The following is a 12,451-nucleotide window of genomic DNA, read 5'->3' as shown; positions in this document are numbered from 1 at the left end:
CTCTGCTCATTGTATTGAAAGATATTGACATTGCTGAACAAAAATAGCTTACCAATGCAACTTAGAGTCCAAAAGTAAACATTTTAGACCCTGTGTTATATTCTACGCAGCCAATTTCTCATGCTTTAGAGGAGTTACAGTATGTTGAATGTAAATGATTGGGTACAACATATTTTCAAGGGAATAGATTAGGGGTTCATAGCCTAGTGAATGAAGGCCCTTGTTGAGTCATATTTTTGCTTTTTTTATTTGTTACTTTATGTAATTATAGATATATAACTATTGCTTCCAATTAATGTAAGAACTTATTATTCTATAAGTAAGCCTTGTGGCAGAATCCTGGGCAAGAAACTCTGCCTAGTCAAAAGCATACAGTTGTATCAAAACTCACTGTCTTCGGTGCCGTAGTCAAAGACGCAGAAGTCACTGGTCTTTAAAAATGTACCAATGTGCAAGTTCCTTATACAGATCTCCCTTGGAAACACAACAACAGATACTTTGATATATGTAATGCATATGCCATAATTCTGATGTAAAGCCGCATCTTTATGTTAGGGAAACTTCTGAGTTGTTTTCTAGTGAATGGATCTCAGAGACTTCTGTGCCCTGGTGATGCATCTTCACAGCACATTGAATTTGGACCTTAGAATGAAATATAGGGATAGATTCACTGAAAGCTCCAGTGGAATACTTGTACTGTATACAAGAAAAGAGACTGGAAGGCACAAATTGTAATCGAGTGTTCAGTGACTAATACATAAATGTAACCATGTGAAAAAAGATTGAATAAAAGTGATGCACACTAGAAACACAAAGTGAAGAGTTATAAAATCAAAGTGTGAGTGAAGTGCAAATCTCACTTAAAGTGATACACACAGATTAGTGTAAAAGTGCAAACAGTTAAGGAGTTATATCAACTCAAATAGTCATTCTAATTAAAGTGATCCAATACATGATTTTAAAAATCCTTCCTTGGGAAAATTAGTCTGCTGTTGTTCAATAATGATGGCTAGGCATCACAGATCAAGGATGAATACAAAAAAAATGCAAACACTCTCATAGTATAAGTATTTAAGTGTATAGTGTTATGCACATACAGCAAGATTAAATAAAACAAGCATTTGGGTATAAAAATCATTAAGGTGAATTCTCCAAAACTCCTCATGAAGTAGCATTAGGGCCACAAAACGTGTTGGATATCTTTGGGCACTATTTGTTACTATATGTAACTCGGGACATTCCATAACATTGCTGCACTTTTTGGCATTCAACATTAAGGACAGTTTTACTATGCGATCCTTCCTGGGCTTTTCATTTGGAGAGTTTGGCGGTGATGTGCGTCCCCGGGCGGGTTGCCCGAGGTGAAGTCATCTCTCTGGCTGTTCAAGTGGTGGGTTGTGGTGGATCCCCTTTTCTGGACTACAGGTGATTCCTTGAGAAAGATAATTGCCCAACACTGCTCTCGTGATTGCGGTCACCAGTAGTTTACCTCCGACTGCTATTGGGTTCCTGAATGGTTGCCGGCGTGAGGGTTTGCCCAATCCTGGAGAATTCACCTTCACGGTTTTTATACCCCAATGCTTGTTTACAGTAACTAATCTTGCAGTACGTGCATATCTTACCATTACTTGTGACCAACATTTTACTCTTAAATACTACAGTATACTATGACAGTTTTTGTACTTTTTTTCCTCTATTTTGTATCCACTTGTACTGTATATTAATATGTTGGCAATATGTTTCTTGCAAAACATGTAGAGTAGCATGTAATTGAAGAATATTCACAAAATTATTAATTAACTGAATTCCAGTTATGTCAGATAATCAGTTGTGTGAGAAAATATTGTAGCCTTACCATGTGCGTCAGGCTAGTAAAATAGATAGCTTCACTTTGTAAATATTAGCTACTTTATGCATAAGAACAAAGAGAGCGAAAAGTTCAGCCCTTGACTGCACTTACTTTCAATTCAATTAAAATTGGTACTCAGACTACCTCCTAAATAGATTAATTAGTTTAATGCACTTTAGATAGAAAATCTGTTCGTACAGTGTGGGTGTAGTCCCAGTTACAGATAAGCCACAAAGGGGTATACTCAGTATACTGTAGTTAGTGCAAAAGAGGATAATGAGTGGAAATAAAATCAAATTTATTTTAATCAGAATAAAATCATTAGTGCTTAACTAAATGGACATATGATTAAAACAGTTAAAAAATAATCAAAGGAACAGTGTGTGGAGATCCAGGTATACAGAACACAGTTGGGTCAATAGATGTAATGACTAGGATAGTTATCTATTATTGCTTGGAAGTTGAAGCAATAATAAGTGAATAGTTATCACAGTCAGCAGAGGTACTGATAATGACAATACTCTTACAATAATATTAATATGAGATGACAATAGTTGGTTGCTTCTGAAAATTAAGCAGACGCTGAGAAATAAGTCTGAGCAGTTTAGAAAATAGTGATATTCAGAGCAACCAGTCACCAAAATCAGTCTGAGATAGACCTTGTTTAATTGCCATTAAATATCTCGCTACTTGCAGATCTGGCTCTAATCAGAAGTAGTTACTGCAGTAATTTAAAAATTGTTGGGGCTCAGTGGATATTCAAAGTATACCATTCACTGAGTGTGGGAAATTCCCTGGCCCACTTGTGTGGCTCAATAGCTTAGTGAGAAGGTATACTTGAATTGGCTAAAATCCTGCCACTGTAGTACCACTACAGTGCCACTAAGCGCAAAACAAGAAAACAACCTTGGAGATAATTCCTAATCATTAGAGATAAACAAGCAACCGGTTTAGAGCAGTGGTGGGGAGAAGACTTTGTATCCTTTTATCTGGCAGACACATTGTTGCTGAATATCAATTATCTCACCAGATGCCGGTTTCCCACAATATATAGTAGGGACAGAAGCTGCAAGCATTTGTCACGCTTTGACAAAGCACTTTGGCATGAAACGCGTTAGGGAGCTCCGATGCCTGGCACTGTTACAGTATGTGTTTTTTGGTTCATTAAAACTTTTTTTTATCTCGATTCATGCCTCACTACTAATTTTTGTAGTGCTCCGCTACCACCACTTTCTTTATTACTGGATCTACTTTTTTATCTTAGATTGCGAGCTCTTGGGGCAGGGATTTCCTTTCCTATACATCTGATTTTGCTGCACTTATTGTATAATTATAATTCACTGTACTGTATTCTTTGTGAAGCGCTGAGTACACTTTTGACGCTATATAAATAAAGACATACAATACAATACAATACTTTTGCTGGAGCACACGCATGGAGGAGTTCCTCAGACGCCGCACCACAAGGAGAGTACACCATACTCAGTAATCATGAGTGCCTCATTAACTTTCTGCTTGTGGGTTACATTCGGGCCTGTGTGGTTACCGGGTTCCATCTGGGGTAGTTGCGGGAGAGGATTGAACCAGAGACTCACCTCGCCAGCGTGTCTCAGACGGCTTTCTCTCTCCCTCCCCCTAACCAGAGACGCTCGCGTCTCCACACTTGTTTGGCCATACCCTGCTAATTTTCCACACAAGATTTATACTCCTCTGGATAATGTGGAGACACCCCTACTTAGTTGAATGAGCTCCAGTCACAGGACATTCTTTATCTACTATTTATATAGAATCATTTGCAATTTTATGTATAATTATCAGGTGATCAGAAATTAACTCTAATTATTGTCATTAGAATGCTAATATGGCAATTCATGTACTAAGCCCAATCTAAACATTGACCCAAAGAAAAATGGGTGGGGGAGCTATTATATTAATGGGGATTTTTTCCCCCTCTGCAAAACAGGGGGTAGAGATAGTTGGTAAAGCCAAACAGCCAAAGCGTCATTGTCATATAGATTGGATTGCATACTGAACCAATATAGACAATAGTGTCTATACAATTGAGAGTAAAAGTGAGCTAATAATCACATAGCCAATTCAAATACGTGCTCAAAGGGTGTCCATATTTTCAGGTAATGGTTTACTAATATCAGATAAAGGGTGAAAAGACAAAGCCTTTGCTGAGTCTCTGGGCTTATAGTGTTTTGGGAGTGACTTTATGCATAGCCTAGCTGGGCACAGCCAGCCAGAAAAACCGATGTAGCAGACATTATTGAAGGAAATGTTATTACTTGCCATCCAAATCATGCAATGCTGTAATTCGCAGATCCATTTGTTTAAATAGAGCTGCTATAATTTGTATGATAGAACTTGTGGCAATGGTAATTTGTAATGACATGGTAAGGGGTACAATAACGTCTACATTTGTAGCTAAGAATGAAAATAACATACATATCAACTCTATAAAACATAATAATCCCTTTGTAGCCCAAGTAGCCAGAAGGGAATAGACAGTATAACTATTAAGGGGCTAACATGAGACGTACACAAGAACCTTTAATCTACAAAATATGCTGTACTTAATTCATTGGCAGAAGCATTTTAAGACCTTTAAAAGTCTCTCCAAGCCCATATAGACTAACATGTATAATAATCTATTTTCCATTCATAAGGGTGGACTGGGTGAATGAATCAGACAAAGTCTAAGCTAAACCACTATGTCTAAATGATATAGAACACATACAGTTGGGACCTCTATGACAAACAAACATATTATTAAAATAAATAGACACAGAGGGCTGCTTAAAAGATCCTTTAAACATTTCACATTTGTTTAAACCCCATCAGTGCCATCAAAGATGATTGTGCACTGGTTTAGCGTACTGTGAGGGTCTAGTTGTCCTTAATGGAACTGGAGAAGGTAAAAAAAATAAAGCCTACTGTACATTCCTCCAGATATCCCCCAGTGTGATGGGGAGGAAAGGGTTAATACCTGATTTGCCATTCATTATTGTTGTTGCCCCATCCCCGCCATTTTTATTCCCCATGTGCAGGTCATTCCCTGTCTGCGAGGGTAAAAGACAAGATGCATTGCTTGCCATACCCTCTAACCAACACATGATTGCAGATCTTAAATGTAAGGCAGGAGGTATTTTTTTGTAAGTCCAAGCAGGAATTACTTGGACCTCCAGCTGTGATATAGGTGAATGAGCTTCGGTATTTTTATGACCAAGCCTCAAAGGGCTGTAATTATTTTAATGATGGAGCCTCAAAAGGCTCCCACAGATTTAGAGTCCCCCTGTCTAAAAGAGTGTCAATTATGAAGAGACCCAGAGACCCATAATGTATACAATACTGGCATACTGATGCACAGCAGATGTCAGGCTAGTGACACCTTTAAGTCAGAGATCAGACACAGTGGCCTCAATAAATTGGTGTAGCCCAGGTATGCTAAGTGGCATGGGCGTCAACCTGACCCATGCGCCCTGCCCACCGGGCAGCCCTTTTGACCGGTCCTATGAACTGTGGGTCACTTGGCTATTTGTGGGGTTTTTTTTCCCCACGAGGGGATTGGATCCACATGTTAAAGATAGCTTTGGCCAGTCTATAACTGTGGCTCCCCAGGTATTTCCCAGTGTGATTCTTGAATTTTAATCCATGATGTAAAGATGCAAGGCTTTGTTCCAGTACAGCAGCAACCAGTCCAGGAGTGAAGGGGTTAACAACCACATAACCACAGGACTTTAAAAACCAAGGCTGCATTTCTTGCACTGGCAAGCAAAGGACAATTTCTTTCATTCCAAGGACAATTTCTTCCATTTCCTTATCCCAGTGAGTGTTGTTTTAAGTGTATTCTGCAGATGTCGTGTGTTTGTCTATTAAGGAAATAAATCACAATTTATTTTGCAACATGTTCTGTTCAATCAAGTACCCAGAAATATAAATGTGTTGATAAAAGTTGGTGTCATCGTGACACCCAGTTCTACACAATTTTACAAACCTCAGAAAACAAATCCAACAGATTGTGAAATCTTCTGTGCCCTATTGCCATGTAATCCCAAAGGGAAAAAAAGGAAAAATAAGACACATTTTCCCTGCATGAAAAACAAATTAATCTTAATAATAAAACCTTCTAAAAATGTAAAATACAGCCTAATCCACTCAGCCAGAGGGGCTTCTGCAATCTGAATCCATTTGTGTCCCTTAACCAAACTATCGTTAAAATAAATATATCCTCTCTCTTCTCAATTTCTTCAATAAACATTGAGTTTGGGATGGGACAAAAGGGGTCAAGATTGCCAATTTAATTTGCCTTCAAAAGGTGAAACTAAATAAAACTACTTCGGATTAGGTATTATTATTATATTATTATAGGTTTTATATTTTCCATTATTTCCTTTTATGGTACATGTCTTCATTTTAGATTACAGGTTCATTGGGACCAAGAAGATTTGACAATATGATTGATAAGTTGAATGGGTTTTAACACCCTGAAGAAATGATAGTACTGTCGTAGTTTAAATTCCAATCTTTAGCATTTAAGGCAACCTAATCCTTCATTTAGAACATCAATTAGACCTCGATGGGACTGAAAAGACTGCAGCCAATGTAAAATGTTTCTTGTATTTTGTAAACATTTCCTGATATCTATTGTAATGTTTTGTTTGTTTGCTTCAGGGATCTGTTATCTAGGGATGGGTGGAACAGTCCAAATCTGTTGCCCAGATTGTTTTGCCAAAACCATCCTGCCCACAGAGTGGATACCTAATACTCTGAATGGATTTATTTAAATCCATCATTTAACACAATCCGGTGGATTTTTAGGTACAGAAAGTTGGGGACAAAGAAAGAAATAAAGGCGTGAGAGGGGAGGACTATCTAATTTAATAAGTGTTGTATGTATATCCCCTCTAGTGTTCCACCAAATAAATTAGGGAGATATGCCTGTGCTGAAAAATGAGCACACATAAGGTCCCTGGCCGGTGAAATATGATAATGTTATGCAACGAATATCTAAATGAGTCCCATGATACACTTCCTAAAAGGATTTTCATAACAACTATGTAGTGTTAATAAGCCTAAGGTACCAACCATTTTAGTGGAATGGTGTGAGACCCAACCGGACTAGAACCCACAACCACTGCTTTGTGAGACCCCAGCACTAGCTGTATGAGCTAAACTAGCTAATGGCTAGCACCACACACTGTCTACTAAAGCATTCCTAGAGATATCTATTGTGTTGATTGAAACCTTGAAAGCACTTCAAGTACTCTACGAAGTAATAATATGTAATGAGGGCTATAATGTCCTGAGGTCAAGTGAGATTCAATACAATATGAACAGAACATGGGCTACCTCACTCTACTGGGTTATAAGAAAAGAGGTGCCACCTCCACTGCTGTAGCGATTACACAGTTATAACTGTGGTTCAATAAGCAAGCACTATTATTATTTGTAGTCAAATATTCTTGGCACTATCTGGATGTTATACATTTTCACCTTATGAAACTAGGTTTGTGCAACCTCGTTTATATACAGTAGATTGTACAGGGGGAATTAAATCCCTTCTATGTACTGTGACAACTCAGCCACTCTGCAAGGTCTTTTCTCCCAGATGATAGGCAGGAAACGTATGGTTTGCTTTACAGGTTTATTATAAACAGGGCAACAAGAAAACAAGAACAAATACATTACCTAACTCCTCTTTGGAGTGCTAACTAACACTTTGTTTGCAACTGTCTACAAGCTGGAGAGCTAAGTCCTTTCCCAGCCCAGAGCCCCGTACCTGTATATCAGCAGCAATCCCTATAGTCTCTCTCCCTCTCACACTGTCGGGGTGTGACTTTTGTCAAGGAAAAAGGCAGGGGTAATGAGCTGCCTGAACTGTTTTAAAGCCGCAGCCCATTTACTAGTCCTCACATGAGGATAAAAGGTATAATCCTTGGAAGGTGCTGGTCCTAAATACCTCCCTTCAATCACTTCACCTTTGGGTACATCACAGTGCCTATCTATTTAAGCAGATAGGGTCTCTTTCAGGTTTACTGCACCTCTGATGAAGCCAACATATGATTTGATGCATTTTGAATTTTCAATCTGCATTATCAAACAAGTTCTTAATCAGGAGTCTTTTGTTCTACAAATATAAACACAGGCTTTATTCATTCCTTATCATTTTTCATAAATTACAACTAAGCACTAGGTATCACTACAAGGACCAGTATACATTGTGGTTTGATCAATCTCAGATCTTGTCTTTTTATTCTTCACTTCATTCTGTCTCTTAATAAATGTATAACTTTTTAACTCAGTTAGGTTAATACATCACAGATACATTGTATTATGTTAATGTATGCTCTATTTTGCAGCTCTTTGGAGGTCCTTTTTCATTCGTTTTAATTGTATATGTATTGAAGTTACTTTGTCCAAGTCATTATACATCTCTAAGGGGTATTTTACCCAATTGGAGTATTTAGGAGAAAACGTCCTCTAAAAGATTATCTTTTTTCTCTCCATATTCTAATAGAGATTAAATAAAACAGGTTTTCTGACACACAAGTAAAAACAATGTGAATCACTGCAAATAATGCAGACACAGAGATAGCATACTATAAGAAAGGGAGCTTGTGACTTGAGTTAGTACTTCTAATCTTATAAAGACAATGGGACAAATTTACTAAGCAGTGTTCTCAATAAGCCATCTTTTGTTCTGGAATACATTACAACCTATTCAAATAAATGGACTGTAAGATGTCTTCCAGCATGAGAAGTTGTCTCATGGCAGAATAATGATTATTATATATGCTGCTCTATTCCTGAAGAGGATAAAGTGATTTGTACAGGTACTGTATGAGCACTCAATGAGAAGAAAAGCACAAAACTAAATAGGTTGTGGCATTGGTGCTAGCCATCAGCTGGCAGTGCTCACACTGCTAGAGCTGTTGTTCCGAATAACAGAGGTTGTTTGGGTTACATTTCTGATCCTGTTGGGTCTTACACCATACTCCATTCCTAAGGTGCCTTAGACTTCTCAGCCTAATAAAACTTTCCAGCAGTTTGTAGAGTTTTATTTCTTTTAAAATAAAGTATGTCCATTCAGTATTGGTCTGGCACTCTGGTATTTGGCACAGTAAATATTTGTGTCCCTGTTCTGTTACCCTGTAGCCACCTTTGTGAATAGCCTTCATGAAGCATCAACATGAATGCATATACCTGTAGTAGCTCCCTCTCCCTGGCTTCTTGTAAAAGCAGACCATTTCCACTTCCTGGTTGACATTTAATGTTCCTTTTGGAGCATGCCTGAAATACCTGTGAGATACACCAATAGCTAGAGTAGCTACATGTGTGAGCAGTGAGCAGCTCAAAAGTAGCACGTGACAGCAACAATCAGCTGGTTTAGCTCACACTTCTAGACGTGTGACCTAGAAAAGCAGTGGTTGCTGTGGGTTGTAGTCTTGTTGGATCTGATAGTATTCAAGTCTTTAGGTTAGTTTCCTCAATTTATTTGTGTGGATGTTTGAGGGGGATATACATACAACTGACAATCCTCATTATCTCTCTCTCGCAAACTGTGACTTAGCTATGAAAAGGGATCATTTCACCTGATTCACGATCTTGGGCAAAAGGATCACACATTTCTAATATGGACCTAAGAGTATCTGCAAGTAACAGTAGTATTCTAAACATTATAATGTGAAATGTAATGTTTCCAATTTTGGGAGCACTGTCACTGTGACACATTTTCTGTGCATATACTGTAGAGTCAACTATGGCTTTCATTTGTAGAAAGAATGTGTACATATTACTGCATATCCAGATGTATAAATTCAGTGTTATCTAAATTAGTTTTGTGCACAAGGAAACACTGCTGAATGGAGCCTGACTGCCCCAAAGTCAAGTAAACAGACCGCCCTGAAGGTATAAACACAGCAGGTCCCTGTTTCTGAATGGGACTCCCACTGCGTTAATCCTACCGGGCTGCCACCAATCTAAGAGCTCTGCAGAGAGATCAGAGAGAAGCAGTCCCTCTTTGTACCACTCCCGCTTCAAACCGATGTACTAAAAATAAACTAAAGCAACGCTTCATAACCTAATGGCTAACCGCTAAGCTAATGAAGGGGTTCAGCTCTCTGCCACACACCCCCATATCCCCCCCAGGTAACCATTAGCCCCCCCTCTAGATTAATTATCAAAATCCCTATTAGCCTAATGTGGCTAACAGTGATTTGGGGCATTAACCAAATTAAAATACACATACACTACAGTACAGTAATTACCAAAAAAATAAAATCCACTTGAAACATAAAACCATTGATTGTCACGTGGATTACTAGAGCCTCTCAATGGAGAGTCTAGATATTTCACACATTGGCAATCAATATTTAGCTTTAATTACCACAATGGTAATGAAGGGGTAACCCTTCTGCTACACACACACACCCTCCAGGAGGCCTAACCACCCTCCATGAGGGCAAGTTCCCCCATAACCCACCCTCTATGCCCCCAACACACACAGTAATGTGTCACAGCCCTATTAGCCAGATATGCCTTGTAATTCACAGTGACAATCAATGGTTTTATGTTTCAATTGTATTCATTTTTTGGGTAATTACTTTACCGTATGTGTATTTTATTTTGGTTAATGCCCCAAACCACTATTACCTTTTTTGGTCACCTTTCATAGCATTTCTGGAGTGTTCATATTCATAAAAAGAGGGTTTATGTAACTTAAAAAAAAACATGAATTTAGTTATTACACGTTGCAGTAAAATGAGAATTAGCATTCTATACTGAATACTGTATATATGTGTGTGCATCTTATCTCTTATCTCTTATATTTTGGGTACTTATTTGAGATGTCAAGAATTATTACAAATAAGTGCCAAAAGACATGACATGCTGTAAGTGCTGGACATACTGTATGTAAGAGACATTGGCTGTGGTGTCACAAAGAAATTTTAAAAATACCATAACATGATACACTGTAATGTTGTGACATGCTGCTGTACTGTATATCTCTCAAACACCACCATAAGCAATTGGGCAAATCATATCTATAGCAGCATACAATAATACATCTGTGTTAAATATTGTATGTTCCAGTTTGCAGTTGTATGTTAAAAATACATAGAATGGGGAGCATAATCATCCCTGAGCAATTCTGTGTACAGATAGTCTTTACATCCATCTCCACTGTTGTGTATGTTTAATTCCCCATAAAAAAACTGAAATTGATTAATCTAAGAAAGTGAGAAAATTAAGTTAGCTTAGCCACTTCATAGAAATTCTAGGGTGGTAGAAAGGTACATTTACTATTCCTTGTTTTAAAAAACCAATGTACAGTAGTCAATGAAAAATATGGATGAATTCTGTCAAGATTTTTATACGTTTCTGTCTGGGTTGTTTCCATTAGAAATAATGGAAATATACTCTTTGCCCTAAAGCTAACAACATATTTTCTAGCATTGTGTTACAAATCAGGTACAAAGGGTAAAAATGCTGACATTGACAGCATTACTAATATGTTTTAATGAATCCGTCCATGCCATCAGCTTTCATTTTGGAAAATGTATTCATTTTAATATATAAATTAAAGACAATTTTGAATAAAATGCGGAATTGTAACTTGCATGACTTTTTTCTTGACTGATGTTTTTCCAGTATAATTTTCTATGCCAAATATATATTTCAATATATAAGAATTTATAAGCATTGTTTTGTGGTAAAAAAATTATTTAGGAGTTACTAATAACATAACATTTCACAGTTCTCTCTAAATAAAGAGTTCTTTATTTACTGTATCTTTTCTTCTTTTCTCAGTTCCCATGAAAGTAATCCAATGCGTTTCCTGGTTGATTTGAGGTGAAATAGTCTTTTGTATTCTCTGGTATTACATGTTTGACTATTTGAAAATAACTCAGTCTTTGCCAGGACGGACTTTAAAGGTAGAGATATCCAACCCAGTAGACAAGGTTAAATAGCAGGAATGATGTTGGAAAAAATACTCTGGAATATGAGTCCAATTCTAAAAGGTCTATATGAATCCGACCTCTCCTCCATGAGCCAGATTTACATTCATCATAGCAACAAAAGAAGCTCTGACAGTCTTTACCATCCAGACACTCATAGACACAAGCCTCCTCAAACTCCTGCCAGTACATGGAATTGTTCAAAGTGATGATAGTAGGTGGTGGTCCCATGTCCAGAACAGAATAGTTCTGAGGAGAAGAAAAAACATTAATGAGCATGTGAAAGTACAGTAATCATCAGAATTGGCATGTTGCAAATTTAGAGTAGTCTACCAAATGAACAGATATTTAATATGGTGATCTAATATCAAGTTATTCTTTGCAAACGTCAACCATTTGGTATTTGCATTGTACGAAAAGTTTCTGTCCCTACTATTACAAAAAGGGACCCATTCACAGTAATATTGATGGGCTAAATTAGACAAATAAAAAATGTGAAACTTTTAAAAAATTTCAATGCTTTTTTTTTTTTTTTTTAACTTTTGTTGGCAAGCTACATTTTGGGAGTCATTCCAATAACTGTTCCCTTTGTGTGGGGATTTTATTTAAGGAAGTCAGTTATGTTTAAAGTAATTAG

At 37.4% G+C, this 12,451-nt stretch overlaps 1 protein-coding gene across 1 annotated transcript in view; it reads right to left on the bottom strand.

Annotated features, from left to right (window-relative positions):
* Positions 1-11,464: 11,464 nt before the first annotated feature.
* The window catches only part of GABRG3 (gamma-aminobutyric acid type A receptor subunit gamma3), a 727,352-nt gene continuing 726,365 nt past the window's right edge, over positions 11,465-12,451 (bottom strand). The window contains exon 9 of the mRNA XM_075590563.1: positions 11,465-12,063. Coding sequence (XP_075446678.1) covers positions 11,785-12,063 — 279 coding nt within the window. The 3' untranslated portion in view covers positions 11,465-11,784. The remainder of the gene's footprint in view (positions 12,064-12,451) is intronic.

This window comes from Ascaphus truei, chromosome 3, assembly GCF_040206685.1.
Source record: "Ascaphus truei isolate aAscTru1 chromosome 3, aAscTru1.hap1, whole genome shotgun sequence".
NCBI lineage: Eukaryota > Metazoa > Chordata > Amphibia > Anura > Ascaphidae > Ascaphus > Ascaphus truei.
The sequence above is the reverse complement of the archived record's forward strand: the minus strand, read 5'-3'. Positions and strand labels throughout refer to the sequence as shown.